The 22,924-nt window shown below is 44.6% G+C and overlaps 2 protein-coding genes across 4 annotated transcripts in view; one reads left to right on the top strand and one right to left on the bottom strand.

The window, feature by feature from the left end:
* Positions 1–7,114: 7,114 nt before the first annotated feature.
* On the bottom strand, positions 7,115–18,004 carry KBTBD3 (kelch repeat and BTB domain containing 3). Of its 2 annotated transcripts, XM_038762211.1 has the most exons (4): positions 17,720–18,004; positions 11,972–12,217; positions 10,918–10,998; positions 7,115–9,253 (listed from the first exon to the last, which is right to left on the bottom strand). In XM_038762211.1, the coding sequence occupies exons 2-4, from the start codon at positions 12,187–12,189 to the stop codon at positions 7,651–7,653; spliced, it is 1,902 nt and encodes a 633-aa protein (XP_038618139.1). In that variant the 5' UTR covers positions 12,190–12,217; positions 17,720–18,004; the 3' UTR covers positions 7,115–7,650. The 2 variants fall into 2 exon arrangements, with proteins under 2 accessions (XP_038618139.1, XP_038618140.1); XM_038762212.1 differs by lacking the exon at positions 10,918–10,998.
* A 130-nt stretch (positions 18,005–18,134) lies between these two features.
* Positions 18,135–22,924, top strand: part of AASDHPPT (aminoadipate-semialdehyde dehydrogenase-phosphopantetheinyl transferase) — a 46,670-nt gene continuing 41,880 nt past the window's right edge. For both annotated transcript variants that reach the window (XR_005455248.1, XM_038762213.1), the window contains exons 1-2: positions 18,135–18,457; positions 22,319–22,544. Coding sequence is in view for 1 of the 2 variants with exons in the window: in XM_038762213.1 (XP_038618141.1) it covers positions 18,284–18,457; positions 22,319–22,544 (400 nt within the window). In the remaining variant the exon portion in view is untranslated. The remainder of the gene's footprint in view (positions 18,458–22,318; positions 22,545–22,924) is intronic.

The raw sequence follows: 22,924 nt of genomic DNA, 5'->3' as shown, positions 1-22,924 counted from the left end.
TGGGGCTGAGGGAGGGGTGAAGAAAGGGAGCAAATCCAAGGGCAGGCAAATGCAGAAGGGAGTGGGAGAAGAGGCTTAATCAGGGAAGGCCTCTTGGAGGAGATGCACTTTCAACAAGGCTTTGAAGGTGGGGAGAGTAAATGTCTGTCAGATGTGAAGAGGGAGGGCACTCCATGCCACAAATAAGATGAGGAGAAGCCAACGAAAGAGGCTGGGAGTGGGTGGCCAGAGAGATAGGAGGAGAACCAGGAGTGGACGGTGTCAGTGAAGCCAAGGTTGGATACCGTTTCCAGGAGAAGTGGGTGGTCGACAGTGTGGAAGACAGCTGAGAGGTTGGGGAGGATTAGGATGGAGTAGAAACTATTGGGTTTGGCAAGAATTACTGGTGAGAGGATGGTTTCTGTGGAGTGAAGGGGAAGAAGCCAGATTGGAGGAGAATCAAACAGATCTTCCATGACTCCAATCATGGCAACCCAATCTCAGCCACTGTAGCATCCAATCCAATTTTTGTAGGTTCAAAGGATAAAAACAAGTTCAAAAACAAAACACGTAGTAGTATGGGTAGGGACTGTCTCTATATGTTGCCAACTTGTACTTCCCAAGCGCTTAGTACAGTGCTCTGCACACAGTAAGCGCTCAATAAATACGATTGATTGATTGATTAGCAAATTGTTTTAAAATCACAAAATCAACAGTATTTATGAAGAGCACTTACCTATTCTGTATAGAACACTGTACTGGGAGAATAAAATCAGTCAATCAATGGTATTTACTCAGCGCTTACTGTGTTCAGAGTACTGTACTAAGTATTTGGGAGAGTATAATAATAGTAGAATTAGACATGATCCCTGCCCACAAGGAGTTTATAGAATCATCAATGAATCAATGGTATGTATTCAGTGTTTACTGTGGGCAGAACACTGTATCAAGAACTTGGGAGAGTACAGTATCCATAATACTTGCCCTCAAGAAGCTTGCAATGGTGTGTGTGTGTGGGGGGGGGGGGCACATTAAAATAAGTTACAGACAGGAAGCAACGTATAAGAATATATACGTAAAGAAATAGTATAAAAATACCTAAGTGTTTTTTTGTCAGTTCTCAGATGACAGAGGTTTAACATCTGTCTCTATTTGGATGCTAGGTTTAAAAGAAATCCCCAGTTTTACGCATGAGATGATCCTGAGCGAACAGCACCTCTTTGTGTCTGAAGAATGAATGGGAATCTCGGCAGTGACCAGAGATGCGATTCAGCTACTTGCCATCTTGTGAAGGAGTTGTAAAATCAATCCCTGGGCCACATGGAACTATTGAAATTTCCAGGGTCTTAGTCCTAAAATAAGGGTAGCAAAGGTAGGTGTAATAATACCAGCTACAGTCCAATTTAAAACCTTAATAGATCGATGCAGGAAAGATGTTGTCATTGTGTGTTCTCATCCGTGGTGGTAAGAAGCAACCAATCCATCAATCAGTCGTATTTACTGTGTACTTACTGTATGCAGATCACTGTATTAAGTGCTTGGGAGAGTACACCACAAAAAAAAATAACAGACACTTCCCTGCCCACAGTGAGCTTACAGTCTAGACGGGGAGACAGACATTAATATAGATGAATTACAGATATATACCGAAATGCTCTGGAGCTGGAGAGGGTGAATAAAGGGAGCAAGTCAGGGTGACGCAGAAAGGCGTGGGAGAAGAGGAAAGGAAGGCTTAGTCAGGGAAGGCCCCTTGAAAGAGATGTGCCTTTAATGAGACTTTGAAGGTGGGGAGAGTTTTGTCTGTCGGAGACGAAGAGGGAGAGCGTTCCAGGCTGGAGGCAGAACGAGGGCGAGAGGACGTTAGTGAGATAGATGAGATCGAGTTTAGACTGTGAGCCCACTGTTGGGTAGGGACTGTCTCTATATGTTGCCAATTTGTACTTCCCAAGCGCTTAGGACAGTGCTCTGCACATAGTAAGCGCTCAATAAATACGATTGATGATGATGATGATGATCGAGGTTCAGTGAGTAGGCTGGCATTACAGAAGCAAAATGTGTGGGCTGGGTTGGACTGGAGGAGAGCAGTGAGGTGAAGTAGGTGTGGGGTGAGACGATGGACTGCTTTAATAATAGTAATAATAATGATGGTATTTGTTCAGCGCTTACTATGTGCAAAGCAGTGTTCTAAGCACTGGAGAGGTTACAAGGTGATCAGGTTGTACCACGGGGGTTCACAGGTTTAATCCCCACTTTACAGATGAGGTAACTGAGGCCCAGAGAAGTTAAATGACTTGCCCAAAGTCACACAGCTGACAGTTGGTGGAGCCGGGATTTGAACCCATGACCTCTGACTCCAAAGCTCGTGCTGTTTCCACTGAGCCACGCTACTTCTTTAAAATCAATCAATCGATCCTATTTATTGAGTGCTTACTGTGTGCAGAGCACTAGACTAAGCGCCTGGGAAGTACAAGTTGGCAACATATAGAGACAGTCCCTACCCAACAGTGGGCTCACAGTCTAAAAGGGGGAGACAGAGATACTGTCTCATACTAACATCTGTGAAAAAACATTCCTTTTAAACCTAGTATCCAAATAGCGACAGATGTTAAACCTCTGTCATCTGAGAAATGACAAAGAAACACTTAGGTATTTTTACACTATTTCTTTACGTAGATATTCTTATACGTTGCTTCCTGTCTGTAACTTATTTTAACATACTAACAAAATAAAATAGAATAGATATGTCCAAGTCAAATAAATAAATAGAGTAATAAATATATACAAACATATATACATATATACAGGTGCTGCGGGGAAGGGAAGGAGGTAAGTGGTAGGGAGTGTCTGAATGATGCAGAGGTGGATGGGCAACCAGTGGAGGTTGTTGAGGAGTGGAGAGACGTGGTAACTGGTAACTAATGCGTTCCCACCCGCCGCTGAGGGCCCCTACTTTCGGCGTCCCTCACACCACTCATTCAATCGTATTTACTGAGCGCTTACTGTGTGCGGAGCAGACAACTAGCCATACCTCCTCCCTGGGAACTGGCCGAGGAGACTTCATCCCGTCCTGCTCTCCATCACCCTGGCAGGAAAGAAAACAGCACCGGTGGCAGGACGGCTCGGATAATGTCAGGAAGGCTGGCGGCTGCTGCAGTGGGTTTGTACATATATATATCTATATATATAGAGATATATATATATATATATATGTTTGTACATATTTATTACTCTATTTATTTATTTATTTATTTTACTTGTACATATCTATTCTAATTATTTTATTTTGTTAGTATGTTTGGTTTTGTCTCCCCCTTTTAGACTGTGAGCCCGCTGTTGGGTAGGGACTGTCTCTATATGTTGCCAATTTGTACTTCCCAAGCGCTTAGTACAGTGCTCTGCACACAGTAAGCGCTCAATAAATACGGTTGATGATGATGATGATGTTTGTACATATATGTTTGTACATATTTGTTACTCTATTTATTTATTTATTTTACTTGTACATAGCTATTCTATTTATTTTATTTTGTTAGTATGTTTGGTTTTGTTCTCTGTCTCCCGCTTTTAGACTGTGAGCCCGCTGTTGGGTAGGGACTGTCTCTATATGTTGCCAATTTGTACTTCCCAAGCGCTTAGTACAGTGCTCTGCACACAGTAAGCGCTCAATAAATACGGTTGATGATGATGATGATGTTTGTACATATATGTTTGTACATATTTGTTACTCTATTTATTTATTTATTTTACTTGTACATAGCTATTCTATTTATTTTATTTTGTTAGTATGTTTGGTTTTGTTCTCTGTCTCCCCCTTTTAGACTGTGAGCCCACTGGTGGGTAGGGACTGTCTCTATATTTTGCCAACTTGTACTTCCCAAGTGCTTAGTACAGTGCTCTGCACACAGTAAGCGCTCAATAAATACGATTGATGATGATGATGATGTTTGTACATATATGTTTGTACATATATGTTTGTACATATTTGTTACTCTATTTATTTATTTATTTTACTTGTACATATCTATTCTATTTATTTTATTTTGTTAGTATGTTTGGTTTTGTTCTCTGTCTCCCCCTTTTAGACTGCGAGCCCACTGTTGGGTAGGGACTCTCTCTATATGTTGCCAATTTGTACTTCCCAAGCGCTTAGTACAGTGCTCTGCACACAGTAAGCGCTCAATAAATACGATTGATGATGATGGTGATGTTTGTACATATATGTTTGTACATATATGTTTGTACATATTTGTTACTCTATTTATTTATTTATTTTAGTTGTACATAGCTATTCTATTTATTTTATTTTGTTAGTATGTTTGGTTTTGTTCTCTGTCTCCCCCTTTTAGACTGTGAGCCCACTGGTGGGTAGGGACTGTCTCTATATGTTGCCAACTTGTACTTCACAAGCGCTTAGTACAGTGCTCTGCACACAGTAAGCGCTCAATAAATACGATTGATGATGATGATGATGATGATGTGGCAGTGGAGGTACCTTGGACTCTGAGCTGCTAAGTCCCTGAAATTCTTCTCAATCAATCAATCAATCAATCAATCGTATTTATTGAGCGCTTACTGTGTGCAGAGCACTGTACTAAGCATTTGGGAAATACAAGTTGGCAACATATAGAGACAGTCCCTACCCAACAGTGGGCTCACAGTCTAGAAGGGGGAGTCAGAGAACAAAACCAAACATACTAACAAAATAAAATAAATAGAATAGATATGTACAAGTAAAATAAATAAAATAAATAGAGTAATAAAAATGTACAAACATATATACATATATACATATTCTCCTCTAGCCACAGCACCCTGATGACTCTGGCCCGTAGACAAATGGCGGAGTCTCAAAGATCCCTCAAGATTCTTACAATCTAGAGAGGGAGACGGACCAACAAATGAATTACAGATAAGGGCAGTCGCACTTACAAGAAGCAGTATGGCACGGTGGCTAGAGCACAGGCCTGAGAGTCAAAGGGTCATGGGTGCTAATCCTGGCTCCGCCACTTGTCTGCTGGGTGACCCTGGGTAAGTCACTTCACTTCTTCGTGCCTCAGTGACGTCATCTGCAAAATGAGACGGTAAAATGGGACACGGCCTGCGTCCAACCCAATTCACTTGTATCCATCCCATCACTTAGTGCAGTGCCTGGCACAGAGTAAATGCTTAATACCACAATTATTATTATTATTATGTACATGTAAGCTCATCATAGGAAGGGTCATGTCTGCTAATTTTGCGGTATTGGACTCTCACAAGCACTTGGTACAGTGCTCTACATATAGTAAGCGCTCAAATAAATACCACTGATTGATTAACTGATCTCCACAGGACTTAGGTACATATCCTTCAACTCCACTCCTTCCCCTTATCTGTAATTTATTTTAATGTCCGTCTCCCTCACTGGATTGTAAGATCCTTGAGGGCAGGGATCCTGTCTACCAACTCTACTGCACTGTACATTTCTAAGCTCCTAGTACAGTGCTTTGCAGACAGCAAGTGCTCAGTGAATATCACTGATTAAATTCCACTAACCGCAAAATGCAACAGTTCCGACAGAAAATGAATGAGCACCAGGCTGTTTCTTCAGTAATGTGACCCATCCAATAAGCTCAAATAAGGTTGCCTAGTTGCTAATTTCCTGATTGTTTTCTGTGTAAATCCTTACCGAAAGCATGCTTTATGGCAGAACTGAATTCCTTTGCAATATATAGTCCCTTTTAGACTGTGAGCCCACTGTTGGGTAGGGACTGTCTCTCTATGTTGCCAATTTGCACTTCCCAAGCACTTAGTACAGTGCTCTGCACACAGTAAGCGCTCAATAAATACGATTGATTGATTGATTGATTGATATAGTCCTAATCCCCATAGATTGGCAGTGCAGCAGCGTGGCCTAGTGGGAAAAAAAAAAGCATGGGCTGGGAGTCAGAGGTCTTGGGTTCTAATTGTGGCTCTGTCATTTGCTGGCTGTATGACCTTGGGCAAGTCACCTAACTTCTCTGTACCTCAGTTTCCTCAGCTGTAAAAATGGGGATTCAATACCCGCTCTCCCTCATACTTCGACTGTGAACCCCATGTACCCCATGTAGATTAACCTGTATCTACCCCAGCGCTTAGGACAGTGCTTAACACATAGTAAGCACTAAACACAATAAAAGACGTAGTAAGGACGCTAATGCAACACCATTCTTTTCTACTCTATCATTTTGTATCTGTTGCAAGGCATTTATTTTAGGATGAGAACATCAACCTTCAATGAATACCACCAATATTAGACTTTACTGGGATATTTCTATCTTTTTAAACTACATCAAAAAACACACCCAAAACTCCTTACGTTATAACCAGAAATAATAGTTAATAGACAGGGCTAATAAACATTTCTGCTGTGTATTCAGTTGTTTTCAGCAGTATAAAAAGACACGTCATGTCATAACCAAATATTTTGCATAAACGTTTATGGCATAGCAAGAGTATTTTGGATATATTCTTAGCAAGCATGCAAGCTATAGTGAAATCAGTGCAATTTTTAAAATCCTTAAAAGAGCCGGCTGAATAGAATCTGCTCATGAAGTCATGGCTATCATCTCACTGATTACATGTCTGAGACTGGAAGGTGCAAACTAATCTGAAATGGCTTGGTGGAGTTCAACCTTGGATATGTATGGTTTTCTAGGCTGTATATAGTGTTTTTCTGAGAGTTATCTGTTACTGTAGGAAAACTTTGGTTCGAGACAGTGGCAGCTGTCAGCATAAAGACTACACGCAGATTTCAGTAGAAAGTCAGTAAATAAGAATAGCGGCCACTTCCACGTGTTTTAAATTTAGCCTGGTTAGCGTTCGCATAGATTGGGTAACACCAAGGGCACATTTTCAGGATGTTGGAAGACTCGCATTTTCACGTGTCTTTAATAATAATAATAATAATGGCATTTATTAAGCGCTTACTATGTGCAAAGCACTGTTCTAAGTGCTGGGGAGGCTACAAGGTGATCAGGCTGTCCCACAGGGGGCTCACAGTCTTAATCCCCATTTTAAAGATGAGGTAACTGAGGCCCAGAGAAGTGAAGTGACTTGCTCAAAGTCACACAGCTGACAACTGGCGGAGCCGGGATTTGAACCACAACTTCTGACTCCAAAGCCCGCGCTCTTTTCCACTGAGCCACACTGCTTCTCCAACCACCTGATAGCCAAAGGTGCACTGTCAAATATTGCACACCTAGCATAATTATAGCTAGCCAAATTTGAGGGAAGGGAACAAAGAAGTCTTTTGTTATCTACGATCCTGGAAAATGCAGTTGTGCAAAGTGGACTGAAAACCTCAAATGGATTCAATGTCGGCCTAGACAGTTCATGAAAACCACGCACGTGCTTGCTAACGAACATTTACACCTCTGAGAGGTTTAGGGAGAGTGGAAAAAATCATCCCTGTTATCCTTTAAATGAAGTCTTAATATTACACTGTTGTTCGAAAAGTTCATTCCAGGAGCTAGTAGGCTACTACCTCAGAAACCTGACAAAGAAATAGTGTGAGTGATATTCTAAGCTGGAAAGACAGTAAAACTAATCATAATTTCTGTAAGCAGCAGCTTAATAAACACATCGGGCTTCGAATAGCCTTTCACCTCCCGTAACGGCAAAGGTTTCGAAGCGGTCCATCGCGTGCTGAAATTACAGGTGATTGCCCGCCCAGGGGTCTCGGTATTTATTGAACTGAATCACCTGACAGTAAAACTCGGTTAAAGCCCGAGGCATCGGTGAGACCTCCTCCCACTCGGACCTGCTACTGTGGTAGACCTGGACTTCATCGGTGATTTCATCTGGGGCGTAGTCTCCCCCTAAAATGTAAATTTTATCCTCAATCCCGACGGCTCCGGCGTTGAAGCCCGCGCATTCGAAAGATCCTTCCCCCTTCCAGACACAAGTATCGGGGCAAAAACTATACACCTTGTAAGTGGACAGATCACAGATGTAGAGGGTGCGGTTCACCGGCACCGCTTTGATTAACGTGGCATGAAAAAACTGGCCAAACTCCGCTACCAGCTCCGACCACTGATCCGTCGCAGCATTGTACTTCAAGAAACAATCGAGAGACGGGTTAAAGGCATCGGAGATCTCCACTTCCGAGCCGAGGACATAAATTATATCACGGCACGCGCTTGCTTCGGGATAGTAGATGCCTCTGGGCAGCTGGCTCACGGAGAGCCACTCTCTGGAGAGGGGCCGGTAAGATTCAACATTCAAGAGGCTTTTGGCGTCCTGGGCTCCTCTGGTCTTTCCGCCGATGACGAACAGCTGGTTCAGGGCCATCACGGACGTGTGCATGGTCCTCGGCTTCTTCATTTCCGCCACGAACGAGAACTCGTTGCTGACCGGGGAGTAGCACCAGGTTTGCTCAGTGGCATCGTGGTACGATTCGGCGATGTGGAGCCGGATAGCTCGGCAACATTTCCCTCTGCAACCGCCGGTCACGAAGATCTTCTCGCCGTAGCTCGATAGGCTCGACCCTGGAAGAGCGAGCATCTGAGTCTGCGGCAGGACTTTCCATTTATCCGTCTCAATGTTATAGCAGAAGGTGTGTTGACCGTCTCCGGCGTCCTCTGTCTTGTGCACGAATATGTATTTTTCGGTGGTGGAAGGGCGGGCGTCTGGAAAGAGTCCACTGGAAGCCCTTACGCTCTTAACGGCCTCCTCGACTGCGGCCAAGCTGTCGGTGCTTCTGAATAAGTGATCTTCGGCGAGCAGGTAGCCTTCCAGGGCCTCCTCGGGTAACTGATACAGTCTCACCTTTTCAATCAACTGAGGCAGGTGCTTCTGTCTGGATTCCAAGCGATGTTTAGTCCAATAAAGCACGGCTTTCAGCACAGCTTCTTCGTCAGGTACGTTCAGTTCGTCCGCTTCCAGGAATTTCTGCAATACCCCCAAGTTCATCTCCAGGAAATCGCTGGATTCGAGCAGCGAAGAAAAGTGCTGCCGTGCAAACGCTAGCGTCTGCTCAAACAAGAGGCTGGAGCCGTAGCTGTCGGCCAGCGCCAACAGCTGTAAACAGTTGGCGAGGTCGATGCTTTTTATTAAAAAGTCACTGCAAGCTTTGGAGAGGAGTGAAATCTGAAGAAATGACGACAACTGGAAGAACATTTCCACGTTGTCATCGGTTATCTCGGTGTTTCCCGTATACGCGTAATCGACAAAAGCCTTCACGGCTTTGGGGGACAGATTGCTAATGGTGACACTCCCCCCATCTCTTTCTTTCATGTTCACTTGAAACATTGCCCTGAAATAAAAACAGGGAAAATGTCCGAACGCATAAATAGCAATTTATGACAACTTATCTGGGGGCGGAGAGGCCAGACAGGCCTCTGATTACACCAGGTCTGTAATTATGGAGATTAAAATTTAAAAGCACACACAGTTTTCAGATCACAGCTGTTATTATTGGAAAAAAACCCCACAGGAATGTATTTCAGAACCCGAGATTCACAGTACTTGTCTCTACCTGGATGAGATTCAGATTTTTCCCCTGGGATTTTCCCTCATTCGTTCATTTGATCGCTATTTATTGAACGCTTACTGTGTGCAAAACACTGTCCTGAGCGCTTTGGAGAGTACGATATAACAATAAGCAGCCACATTCCCTGCCCACAACGAACTCACAGTCTCGAGGGGGAGACAGACATTAAAATAAATAACGAAAAAATAAATGGAGTTGACCCTACGATCTGCTAAGTATCCATCAATCAGTCGATAATATTTATTGAGAACCTAATGTCTGCAGAGGATTTTTTTTGCAGTACTTCAGAAAGTCCGGAAAATTAAATAGACAATGTCATTCCCTGCTCCCAAGGGGCCTACATTCTAACAGGTGAGGCAAACACAGAACAGAGACGATCTAAACGATTACAAAATTCTGATTTGCATTTGGTGGAAATGATATTTCCTTCCAAATATTATGTGGTAAGTTACCACGGTATCTCGTACTGCTATCGGCACAGAGAACAGTGGCCCTCTTTGCTTCCTAACCAGGCTGATTTTAACACCGATGGTAAGAGCGGGAATTTTCAAGTGGAAAATTTTAGTTCAAAGTTTAGAGAAATTCCAGTTGTTTTCCCATTTCATGGAGGTTTAAGACTGAAGAATGGAGGCTGAGTGGCTAATAATAATAATAGTGGTATCTGTTAAGCGCTTACTATGTGCCAGCCACCAGACGAAGCACTGGGGTGAAACAAGTAAATCGGGTTGGACACAGTCTCAATCTCCATTTTGCAGCTGACGGAACTGAGGCCCAGAGAAGTGAAGTGACTTGCCCAAGGTCACGCAGCAGACAAGTGGCGGAGCCCGGATTCGAACCCATGACCTTCTGACTCCCGGGCCTGGGCTCTATACACCAGGCCATCCTGCTTCCCCAGACGTACACTGGAGGGGAAGCAGCACACAGATCTTTAGCCGTTGGGTCAGCAGCACATAGAGCTTAAGTGACTTGCCCAGGGTCACACAATCAAGTTGGAAACAGTCCAATCAAGCTAATCAAGTTGGACGTAGTTTCCCCATTTTACAGATGAGGAAACTGAGGCATAGAGAAGTGAAGTGACCTGCCCAAGGTCACACTGCAAACAAGTAGCAGACCGGGATTAGAACCCAGCTCTTTCTGATTCCCGGGCCCGTGCTCTACCCACTAGGCCACAATGCTTCTGCGGTCTTCCTTCTCCCTTTCATGCCATTTTTCCGTCTTATTCCACATCTCCTTGTGGAGTCTTACACCATCTTTAAAAGTGGTCCTGGAGATGAGGCTATCTGAATAATCCTTGACCCTTCTCCCTCCTGCCTATGAATCTGACAATTCCCTCTAATCACTTCCTACTAGTACAGGGCCTGGCACATAGTAAGCGCTTAACACGCACCATAATATTCATTATTATTATTACTATTATCATTTCAAACCTGATTACTGAATAGCAGGTTGTTGGAGAGAATGAATTCCCTGTGCCGTCCTCCAATGTTATCACCATCGCTGTCCACACCCTGCTGACGAGCAATTCGAGTGAAGAAATACAAAGGAAATAATTGTAGCCTCAGTTAATTCCTAGTTGCCAAACCGGGTTTGGAGGGAAGTGTAAAAGACCAGGTTTGCTCTCAATTTTCTCAAGATTCAGAACAAAAAAAAAATTATTTTGTACGTGATACAAATATGGATGATTTTCCCTTTTGTATGCCATTGTCTTCCCCTACCTGAAGACACTAAGAAACTAATTCATAGCAAAAGTTTTTCACCCTAATTACTTCAAACATTAATTTCGATCCAGGACAAAATAGTCACTAATTTCTCAATTGCAAAAGCCTCCGAAGATCTCCCAGGATGAATAATATTACATATGGAGGTTGTAATTTCCAAGTGCTTAGTAGAGTGCTCTGCACCCAGTAAGCTCTCAATAAATACGATTGAACGAATGAATTCCTCACTCAGTAATGAGCACTGAAATCCTGCATAACCACAGTGATTGCTTCTCAATGAAAACTTCCTCCCTGACAACTCCAGTGGATTCTCTGTTTAAGATGGGTTTTAAGTTGGATTTTTCTCTGAAGAAGTTCTTCTGGAGATTCAATTTTTCTCCACAACATGCTAATTACAGAGATGAGGGGTAGGCATCAGATGATATTCATCCAACTCACGAACTTGCTTACACTCTCCTTAGCACTCATATACATATATATCAGCTCAATTTATTTATTTTGACCACTCTAGTAAATATTTCTACACCCTCCTTTGCACTCTTTTACATGAACAGCGGCTCGATTGATTTATTTTGACCACTGTTTGTAAATATTTCTATGTTTATCACTCCTGTTAGAGTATAAGCTCCTTGTGGGCACGGGATGGATCGCTTCACTGTTACTGTTCTTCCCAGGCGTCCAGTACAGTGCACCACACGCACTCAATAAATGCTGCTGCTAGTACTACTACTGTAACAACGGAGGGTGGAAGAAATGATTTTACCTGAAAAAGTCACTGCAGGCTGCGAGGACGCATCGATGACATGGAATGATTTCATCTTTCACAATTATTTTAAAGTCATAAAAGATATCTTGGTCTCTAAAACTCTGCAGCACATTTAAGATTCTCTGGCCATGCTCTTCAGCCATCATGAAGTTGCTTTTCTTCTCAGGAATCCCGTTGCATATGGACCGTTTAATGGAGTCATTTGGATTGTCCATGGCTGATTCCACCTATGTCTAGAATTGACTGCGGGGGGAAAAAAAAGGCACTGATTTTATTTCACAATAAAGCTTTAAAACTTCAGGCTTAGCCTGTCGAGAGCCAATTATACTAAGACATTTATGGACCTTAATCTGAATCTTGTAAATATTGTTCGGCATTTACTTTCCATTAGTTCTTATGGGATTATCACTCTACAGTTTGTAAAATGTTTAATCAAGCAATAAATTCAGTTTGTGTGCTCAATAATTACCAATGATCACTTATTGGGATGGTTTTATTCATGTATATGTTTCCACAGAACGGTACACGTTATCATATTCAAACTCTGAGTTGAGCTGAAATCGGCAAGATATGACGAAACATATGTAAAGTGCTGTGTCCTCCCAAGGGGCCATGAGTGGGCTTGAATTTCCCTGATGGGGGCATCTCAGGATGCAGGACAAATAGAAAAAAATGTAAGCAGCCTAAGGCTTCAATGAGAAAACTCATTTCCATCTATATGTACAAAAATAGTTATTTATCCCCTCGCTCCGAGACCACACTCTCCAGAGTCACCAATGACCTCCTCCTTGACAACTCCAATGGATTATACATATACTCTGCACACAGTAAATACTCAATAATTGATTGACTGATTCTCCTCTGACACTTTATGTAATAATGATGGTATTTGTTAAGTGCTTACTACGTGCCCGGCACTGTTCTAAGCGCAGAATACCATTCCTTTCTCCTGGAAATGTTGTCTAACCTCGGTTTTACCCCTCAATCGTATTTATCAAGTGCTTACTGCGTGCCAAGCACTGTACTAAGCACTTGGGAGAGTACAATACAGCAGAGTTGGTAGACACATTCCCTACCCGCAATGAGCTTACAGTCTACAGCTTGCCGATACATTTCTCTCCTTGTTCTGACTGCTTCTTTTCATTCTCTTTTGATGGCTCTTCCACCAAAACTTTGGTTCTGGGTTCCCTTCTCTTCTCACTTTACACTACCTCACTCCTGTGAAGAGTTCACCTCATTCTACAACTCCAGAGACTGATTCTATATGGATGCCTGTCAAATCTATATCATTAGCCTCTTGTCTCTTTAGCAGTCTCAGTTCCTCTTCTCACTGTGACATGCCCACATGGATATTCACTGCTATTCACTGCTCAGTATGTCCAGATCTAAACTGATTTTCCCTCTCCGATCCACTCTTCCACCTCACTTTCCCATCATATTTGACAACACCATCACCTGCCCTGTCTCCCAACATTGGAAGCATCTTTCACTCCTAGCTCTCTATTTGACTCTTACATTCAGCCTGTGGCTCAATTCTGTCAGTTTTTCCTCCACGACTTGTCCCGGATCTGCCCCCTCTTCTCCAACCTGCTGAACTTGTATCCACCCCAGAGCTTAAACATAGTAAGCACATAACAAGTACCATTATTATTATTTTTATTATTAGTATCCACAGGTCTCCTAGCCTCCTCTCTCGCCCCACTCCAACCACACTTCACTCTGCTGCCGGATCGTTTTCATAAAAGGTTATTCTCCACAAATTTCCCAGCCCCTCAAAAACCCTCAACTGTTACTCATTCATCCCTGTGTTGAGCAGAAATGCCAGGCCATGGGATTTAAGATATTCCACCAGTTCTCTCCACTTTACTCTCTTATCCACGCCCTTGTCCCACAGACACCCTTGCTTCCACTCTTGGTTCTTCTCACACTAACTGACTCACTGAACCTTGTTCTCATCTCTCCCATTCCGCTTCCTTCACAACCACACTCCAACCTTAGAGCTTAGTACAGTGCTCTGCACACAGTAAGCGCTCAATAAATACGATTGATTGATTGATTTCCCCCTGCTTGGAACTCCCTCCCCTTCAGATCTGTCAGTCCACATCTCTCCCCAGCCTCAAAGTCCTTCTGAAATCCCACCAGGAGACAATCCCTGGCTTGTCGTTCCCAATCCACAGACTCTTAAAAACTCTCCCAACCTGCGTTCATTCAAAATTGAATACTGTACAAGTTTTCTTACAAAGACTTGAAGAGTACCCCGCATGAGGGTCAAAAAAACACTAAATCTAAAGAACTGTGTTTCGACGCTTACATGAACTCAATCCTAAATACAACGAGAAAGTGAATGCAGCCCCGATTACATGAACTCAATCCTAAATACAACGAGAAAGTGAATGCAGCCCCGAGAGTCTGTGGTAGAAAAAGATAATTTCAATTTGTAAAGAGAAAATTACTATTTCTAGCATGATTAATAATTCCCACCAAAATCTGAATTAACGGGTATTACAGTTTATGGGGAAAATACAATAAGAACATAATTACGTTAGGGACTCGGGGAGTTGTATTGTAGCTCTCAGGCTAATTTACTACAAGGTAAGCTCAGAGCCTGGAAGAGATAACACCACTTCCCAATATGCCAGACAAATGCCGGAGGCAATTTACTCCCGGGCAGAATTTGGACCCGTAAAAATAAAGGTCAAAAATCACATGTATTTAATGTTATTAAACGAGAAATATATGAACTTATATTGAGTTTTGTATAGCAAGTGAACACAACCGTCATTTCAAAGGAAAGCAAATGAACCTGGTTTGTAATGAAAAGAGCTTCTCATTATAATCAATCAATCAATCGTATTTATTGAGCGCTTACTGTGTGCAGAGCACTGTACTAAGCGCTTGGGAAGTACAAGTCGGCAACACATAGAGACAGTCCCTACCCAACAGCGGGCTCACAGTCTAGAAGGGGGAGAAAGAGAACAAAACCAAACACACTAACAAAATAAAACAAATAGATATGTACAAGTAAGATAAATAGAGTAATAAATATGCACAAACATATATACATATATACAGGTGCTGTGGGGAAGGAAGGAGGTAAGATGGGGGGATGGAGAGGGGGACAAGGGGGAGAGGAAGGAAGGGGCTCAGTCTGGGAAGGCCTCCTGGAGGAGGTGAGCTCTCAGTAGGGCCTTGAAGGGAGGAAGAGAGCGAGCTTGGCGGATGGGCAGAGGGAGGGCATTCCAGGCCCGGGGGATGACGTGGGCTGGGGGTTGACGGCGGGACAGGCGAGAATGAGGCACAGTGAGGAGATTAGTGGCAGAGGAGCGGAGGGTGCGGGCTGGGCTGGAGAAGGACAGAAGGGAGGTGAGGTAGGAGGGGGCGAGGGGATGGACAGCCTGGAAGCCCAGGGTGAGGAGTTTCTGCCTGATGCACAGACTGATTGGTAGCCACTGGAGATTTTTGAGGAGGGGAGTAACATGCCCAGAAAGTTTCTGGACAAAGACAATCCGGGAAGCAGCATGAAGTATGGATTGAAGTGGGGAGAGACACGAGGATGGGAGATCAGAGAGAAGGCTGATGCAGTAGTCCAGACGGGATAGGATGAGAGCTTGAACGAGCAGGGTAGCGGTTTGGATGGAGAGGAAAGGGCGGATCTTGGCAATGTTGCGGAGCTGAGACCGGCAGGTTTTGGTGACGGCTTGGATGTGAGGGGCGACTGAGAGAGCGGAGTCGAGGATGACACCAAGGTTGCGGGCTTGTGAGACGGGAAGGATGGTAGTGCCGTAAACAGAGATGGGAAAGTCAAGGAGAGGGCAGGGTTTGGGAGGGAAGACAAGGAGTTCCGTCTTGGACATGTTGAGCTTTAGGTGGCGGGCAGACATCCAGATGGAGATGTCCTGAAGGCAGGAGGAGATGCGAGCCTGGAGAGAGGGAGAGGGAACAGGGGAGGAGATGGAGATCTGGGTGTCATCAGCGTAGAGATGATTGTTGAAGCCGTGGGAGTGAATGAGGTCACCAAGGGAGTGAACTACCTCAGCGCTTAGACCAGTGCTTGGCGCATAGGGAGCGCTTAATAATAATAATAATAATAATGGCATTTGTTAAGTGCTTACTACGTGCAAAGTACTGTTTTAAGGGCTGGGGGGAGGGATACAAGGTAATTAGGTTGTCCCACATGGGGCTCACAGTCTCAATCCCCACTTTACAGAGGAGGGAACTGAGGCCCAGAGAAGTGAAGTGACTTACCCAAAGTCACCCAGCTGACAAGTGGCGGAGCTGGGATTAGAACCCATGTCCTCCGACTCCCAAGCCCGGGCTCTTTCCATTGAGCCACGCTGCTTCTAAACAAGCTTAGCAAATACCATCGTTATAATAATAATAATAATAATAATAATAATGGTATTTGTTGAGCACTTACTAAGTGCAAAGCACTGTTCTAAGCGCTGGGGAGGTTACAAGGTGATCAGGCTGTCCCATGGGGAGCTCACAGTCTTCATCCCCATTTTACAGATGAGGCCACTGAGGCACAGAGAAGTTAAGTGCCTTGCATAAAGTCACACGGCTGACAGTTGGTGGAGTCGGGATTTGAACCCATGACCTCTGACTCCAAAGCCCGGGCTCTTTCCATTGAGCCACGCTGCTTCTCAACAAGCTTAACAAATACCATCATTATAATAACAACAATAATGGCATTTGTTAAGCACTTACTACGTGCAAAGCACTATTCTAAGAGCTGGGGAGGTTACAAGATGATCAGGTTATCCCACGAGGGGCTCACAGTCTTAATCTTCATTTTACAGATGAGGGAAGTGAGGCTCAGAGAAGTGAAGTGACTTGCCCAAAGTCACACAGCTGACAGTTGGCGGTGGCAGGATTTGAACCCATGACCTCTGACTCCAAAGCCCGGGCTCTTTCCATTGAGCCACGCTGCTTCTCAACAAGCTTAACAAATACCATAATAATAATAATAATAACGGCATTTGTTAAGCGCTTACTATGTACAAAGCACTGTTCTAAGCACTGGGGAGGTAACAAGGTGATCAGGTTGTCCCACGGGAGGGCTCACAATCTTAATGCCTATTCTACAGATGAGGAAACTGAGGCTCAGAGAAGTGAAGTTCTTCCTTCCCCCCTCCATCCCCCATATCTTACCTCCTTCCCTTCCCCACAGCACCTGTATATATGTTTGTACATATTTATTACTCTATTTATGTATTTATTTTACTTGTACATATCTATTCTATTTATTTTATTTTGTTAGTATGTTTGGTTTTGTTCTCTGTCTTCCCCTTTTAGACTGTGTGCCCACTGCTGGGTAGGGTCTGTCTCTATATGTTGCCAACTTGTACTTCCCAAGCGCTTAGTACAATAAATTAGTATTGTACTACTATAGTACTATATAATATATAGTACTATATAATACTATAGTATTATTAGTACAATAAATACGATTGATTGATTGAAGTGACTTGCCCAAAGTCACACAGCTAATTTCAGCGCTTAGAACAGTGCTTTGCACATAGTAAGCGCTTAATAGATGCCATTTATTATTACTATTATTATAGTTGGCGGAGTCGGGATTTAAACCCACGGCCTCTGACTCCAAAGCCTGGGCTCTTTCCACTGGGCCACGTACAATGATTATGAATGAATGAATGAATGCATAAATGAATGCATAAATGAATGAATGAATGAAAGCAGGCGGTTGGCAGGATGCCCAGGCACGTGCCACCGCCGCTCACCCACCTGCAACCTCTCCCTTCGGCGTCTTGGGCCCCGGGAGGCTTGGCCCTCCCGCTCCTCGGCCTCCCATTGGCCGGCGGCCCTGTCAATCACGCTCGCCCCCGGCGGCCATTGGTTGCCTGGCCCTTTAGCCCCGCCTGCTTGACCTTTGCCCCCTCTTTCGGGAGGGTGCCAACAGTGCCGTGCAAGAGGAGGATGAAGCTTCCCGCCCCCTCCGCCCCGTGGGAATCGACCATCCCTTTCCGTGTCCCGGGATGGAACAGGGCTCAGCGCTTAGTACAGTGCTTTGCACATAGTAAGCGCTTAACCAATGTCATGGTCATTAGGAAGGCCGGGGCGGGATGGGGCCCGTGCGTCAGGGCCGTGCGTGATGACGTACGCGCAAGGGGGCGGGGCCTCGTCGGCGACGTCGACGTCTGGTCCAGGTTGGGGGGAGCCGATCCCTGACTGCTGGTTTTCCCGGAGGGATCGGGAGAATCCGCCGCCATCCGTGGGAATCCGCGGGAATCCGGGGGCATCCGTGGGATCGGAGGGTCCGGGGACGGTCCCGCCGCCCCCCGAAAACAGATGATCGGTGGGGGGCGTCCGTCCATCCCCATGGAAAGCGTGCGCTGGGCCTTTCCCTGCGGCGCCTGGGGCCCGAGCCGCGCCGAATGGCTCCTGGCCGCGCGTTCCGTCCAGCCCGAGGAGAAGGCCCGCATCGGCCAATTCGTCTTTGCCCGCGATGCCAAAGCAGCCATGGTACCTTCCTTAATAATGATAATAATAACAACAATGACATTTATTCAGCGCTTACTATGTGCCAAGCGCTGTTCTAAGCGCTGGGGAGGTTACAAGGTGATCAGGTTGTCCCACGGGGGGCTCCCAGTCTTCACCCCCATTTTACAGATGAGGGAACTGAAGCCCCTTGAAGTCAAGTGACTTGCCCAAAGTCACACTTTTCCTCACCCCCATTTTACGGATGAGGGAACTGAGGCCCCGCGAAGTCAAGTGCCTTGCCCAAAGTCACACTTTTCTTCACCCCTATTTTACAGATGAGGGAACAGCGCTTAGAACAGTGCTTTGCACATAGTAATAGGTTAATAAATGCCATCAAACTGAGGCCCAGAGAAGTGAAGTGACTTGCCCAAAGTCACTTTTCTTCACCCCCATTTTATAGAGGAGGGAACTGAGGCCCCGAGAAGTCAAGTGCCTTGCCCAAAGTCACACTTTTCTTCACCCCTATTTTACAGATGAGGGAACAGCGCTTAGAACAGTGCTTTGCACATAGTAAGCGCTTAATAAATGCCATCAAACTGAGGCCCAGAGAAGTGAAGTGACTTGCCCAAAGTCACTTTTCTTCACCCCCATTTTACAGAGGAGGGAACTGAGGCCCCCGAGAAGTCAAGTGACTTGCCCAAAGTCACACTGTTCTTCACCCCCATTTTACAGAGGAGGGAACTGAGGCCCCGAGAAGTCAAATGCCTTGCCCAAAGTAACACTTTTCTTCACCCCTATTTTACAGATGAGGGAACAGTGCTTAGAACAGTGCTTTGCACATAGTAAGCGCTTAATAAATGCCATCAAACTGAGGCCCAGAGAAGTGAAGTGACTTGCCCAAAGTCACTTTTCTTCACCCCCATTTTACAGAGGAGGGATCTGAAGCCCCGAGAAGTCAAGTGACTTGCCCAAAGTCACACTTTTCCTCACCCCCATTTTACAGATGAGGGAACTGAGGCCCCGAGAAGTCAAGTGCCTTGCCCAAAGTCACACTTTTCTTCACCCCTATTTTACAGATGAGGGAACAGCGCTTAGAACAGTGCTTTGCACATAGTAAGCGCTTAATAAATGCCATCAAACTGGGCCCAGAGAAGTGAAGTGACTTGCCCAAAGTCACTTTTCTTCAGCCCCATTTTACAGAGGAGGGATCTGAGGCCCCGAGAAGTCAAGTGACTTGCCCAAAGTCACACTGTTCTTCACCCCCATTTTACAGATGAGGGAACTGAGGCCCCGAGAAGTCAAGTGTCTTGCCCAAAGTCACACTTTTCACCCCCATTTTACAGATGAAGGGAACAGCGCTTAGAGCAGTGCTTTGCACATAGTAAGCGCTTAATAAATGCCATCAAAAAAAACTGAGGCCCAGAGAAGTGAAGTGACTTGCCCAAAGTCACTTTTCTTCACCCCCATTTTACAGATGAGGGAACTGAGGCCCCCAGAAGTCAAGTTACTTGCCCAAAGTCACACCATTCTTCACCCCCATTTTACAGGTGAGGAAACTGAGGCCCCGAGAAGTCGTGACTTGCCCAAGGTCACACTGTTCTTCACCCCCATTTTACAGATGAGAAAACTGAGGCCCTGAGATGTCAAGTGACTTGCCCAAAGTCACACTGTTCACCCCCATTTTACAGATGAGGGAACTGAGGCCCTGAGATGTCAAGTGATTTGCCCAGGGTCACACTGTTCTTCACCCCCATTTTACAGATGAGGAAACTGAGGCCCCGAGAAGTCAAGTGACTAGCCCAAAGTCACACTGTTCTTCACCCCCATTTTACAGGTGAGAAAACTGAGGCCCCGAGAAGTCAAGTGACTTGCCCAAAGTCACACAGCTGACAAGTGACAGAGGCAGGATTTAGTAATAACAATGGCATTTGTTAAGCGCTTACTGTGTGCAAAGCACAATTCTAAGCGCTGGGGAGGATACACGGTGATCAGGTTGTCCCACGGTGGGCTCACAGTCTTAACCCCCATTTTACAGATGAGGGAACTGAGGCCCCGAGAAGTGAAGTGACCTGCCCAAAGTCACACAGCTGACAAGTGGCAGTGGTGGCATTTGAACCCATGACCTCTGACACCAAAGCCCGGGCTCTTTCCACTGAGCCACGCTGCTGCTTCTGCCTCCTTCATTCATTCCTGCATCCGCTCGTATTTCTGGGGCGCTGCACTGTGCTAAGCGCTTGGGAGAGGACGCTACAACAATAAACAGACACGTTCCCTGCCCGTAGCGAGCTGACAGTCTAGAGGATTCTCTATAATACTACTACTATTTATGATGACAATTATCATCATCATCAATCGTATTTATTGATGATGCTATTTAGCGCTTACTATGTGCCAAGCAGTGTACTAAGCGCTTGGGAGAGGACGCTGCAACAGTAAACACACATTCCCTGCCCATAGCGAGCTGACAGTCGAGAGGATTTTCTATACTACTACTAATTATGATGATAATTATGCTATTAAGCACTTACTATGTGCCAAGCAATGTACTAAGCGCTTGGAAGAGGACACAAACAGTAAACACATTCCCTGCCCATAGTGAGCTGACAATCTAGAGGATTTTATATACTACTGCTACTAATTATGATAGTAATTATGCTGTTAAGCGCTTACTGTGTGCCAAGCAATGTACTAAGTGCTTGGGAGAGGATGCTACAACAGTAAACACACACTTTCCCTGCCCATATATATGTTTGTACATATTTATTACTCTATTTTATTTGTACATATCTATTCTATTTTATTTTGTTAGTATGTTTGGTTTTGTTCTCTGTCTCCCCCTTTTAGACTGTGAGCCCACTGTTGGGTAGGGACTGTCTCTATATGTTGCTGACTTGTACTTCCCAAGCGCTTAGTACAGTGCTCTGCACATAGTAAGCGCTCAATAAATACGATTGATGATGATGATGACAATCTAGAGGATTTCATATACTACTGCTACTAATTATGTTAGTAATTATGCTATTAAGCGCTTACTGTGTGCCAAGCAGTGTACTAAACGCTTGGGAGAGGATGCTGCAGTAATAAACAGACACATTTCCTGCCCACAGTGAGCTGACAATCTAGAGGATTTTTCTATAGTACTACTACTAATTATGATAATAATTTATGCTATTAAGCACTTACTATGTGCCAAACAATGTACTAATCACTAGGGAGATGACGCTACAGCAGTAAACACACATTCCCTGCCCAAAGCGAGCTGACAGTCTAGAGGATTTTATATACTACTACTACTGCTACTAATTATGATAATACTTATGCTATGAAGCGCTTACTAAGTACCACGCAATGTACTAACGTACACACTGGTAGTCAGGTCCCTCATGGGTCTCTCAGTCTAAGTAGGAGGAATAACAGGTATTGAATCCCCATTTTGCAGCTGAGAGAAGTGAGATACAGAGAAGTTAAGTGACTTTCCCAAGGTTGTGGGCAGGGAGTGCGTCTACCAACTCGGTCGTATCGTACTCTCTCAAGTGCTTAGTACAGTGCTCTGCACACAGTAAGTGCTCAGTAAATACGACTGATGGATCAGGCAGCAGACAAGTAACAGAGTAGAATTAGAACCCAGGTCCCGTAACTCCTAGGCCCACGCACTTCCACAGGGATGTTTCGATATTAGTCTGTAAGAAAGGAGGAGCATTGGTACGTTCATAACGTGCTTTAAAATGATCAGTTATTTAATAAAGTGGCCTTATGCCGCCTATCTTGGCACTAATATAAAGTGTTGAGGGAATTTTCCAAGTAAATTTCATTTCAATATTTTAAAAAATGAGTTTAGCATAAGGATACTTCATATAATTGGTAGGCATTACAGAATACCTATTGTTTGTGTCCACTTCACAGGCCGGACGTCTGCTGATAAGGAAGTTAATTGCAGAAAAATTGAATATCCCTTGGAACGAAATACTCTTGCAAAGAACATCGAAGGGAAAACCAGTCCTTGCAAATGATCTATGCAGTACTCATCCCAATTTCAACTTTAACATCTCCCACCAAGGGGACTATGCAGTTCTAGCTGCCGAACCTAAGCGACAAGTTGGCATTGATATCATGAAGACTAATTTGCCAGGTAATACTGTCCCTTTATAGGACGTTTTCCATTTTACGAACAGCAAGTGCTCAATAAATGCAATAAATAAATAATAAATGCTCAATAAATAAAAGGGAGGGGCCGAGGCAATCCATACCACATGAGAGTCTCTTAAAGAAAATTCTTTGGATTTATGGTTTCAACAGTTCAAACTGTCCCCTGAGAGCAAAGGGTCATACAGGGTGACCTCTTCCTTGCTTCTGGCTTCTCATTCATTCATTCTTTACCCCCTAGCCGCCTTATCCCTCCAAATCCAGCCTGCCTTCCTGGGGGCACCTACCCTGGGTTGTTTTAGCAGCAAAGAGGTGGAGGTGGAAGCTAGGCAAGGTGCCACCTTTCCCTTCCAGCCCAGAACAAGC

Source organism: Tachyglossus aculeatus, chromosome 20 (genome assembly GCF_015852505.1).
Source record: "Tachyglossus aculeatus isolate mTacAcu1 chromosome 20, mTacAcu1.pri, whole genome shotgun sequence".
NCBI classification, from domain to species: domain Eukaryota; kingdom Metazoa; phylum Chordata; class Mammalia; order Monotremata; family Tachyglossidae; genus Tachyglossus; species Tachyglossus aculeatus.
Note: the sequence above shows the minus strand (reverse complement) of the source record. Positions and strands in the feature narration are given on the sequence as shown.

Bases quoted from the DNA above. Each gene is read 5' to 3' on its own strand.
- KBTBD3 (XM_038762211.1), bottom strand. From the start codon at position 12,189: ATGGACAATCCAAATGACTCCATTAAACGGTCCATATGCAACGGGATT. The intron at 10,999-11,971 runs GTAAAATCATTT...GCTCGTCAGCAG, and splicing joins GCCTGCAGTGACTTTTTCAG to GGTGTGGACAGCGATGGTGA. The intron at 9,254-10,917 runs GTTTGAAATGAT...TTTTTATTTCAG, and splicing joins ACCTGCTATTCAGTAATCAG to GGCAATGTTTCAAGTGAACA.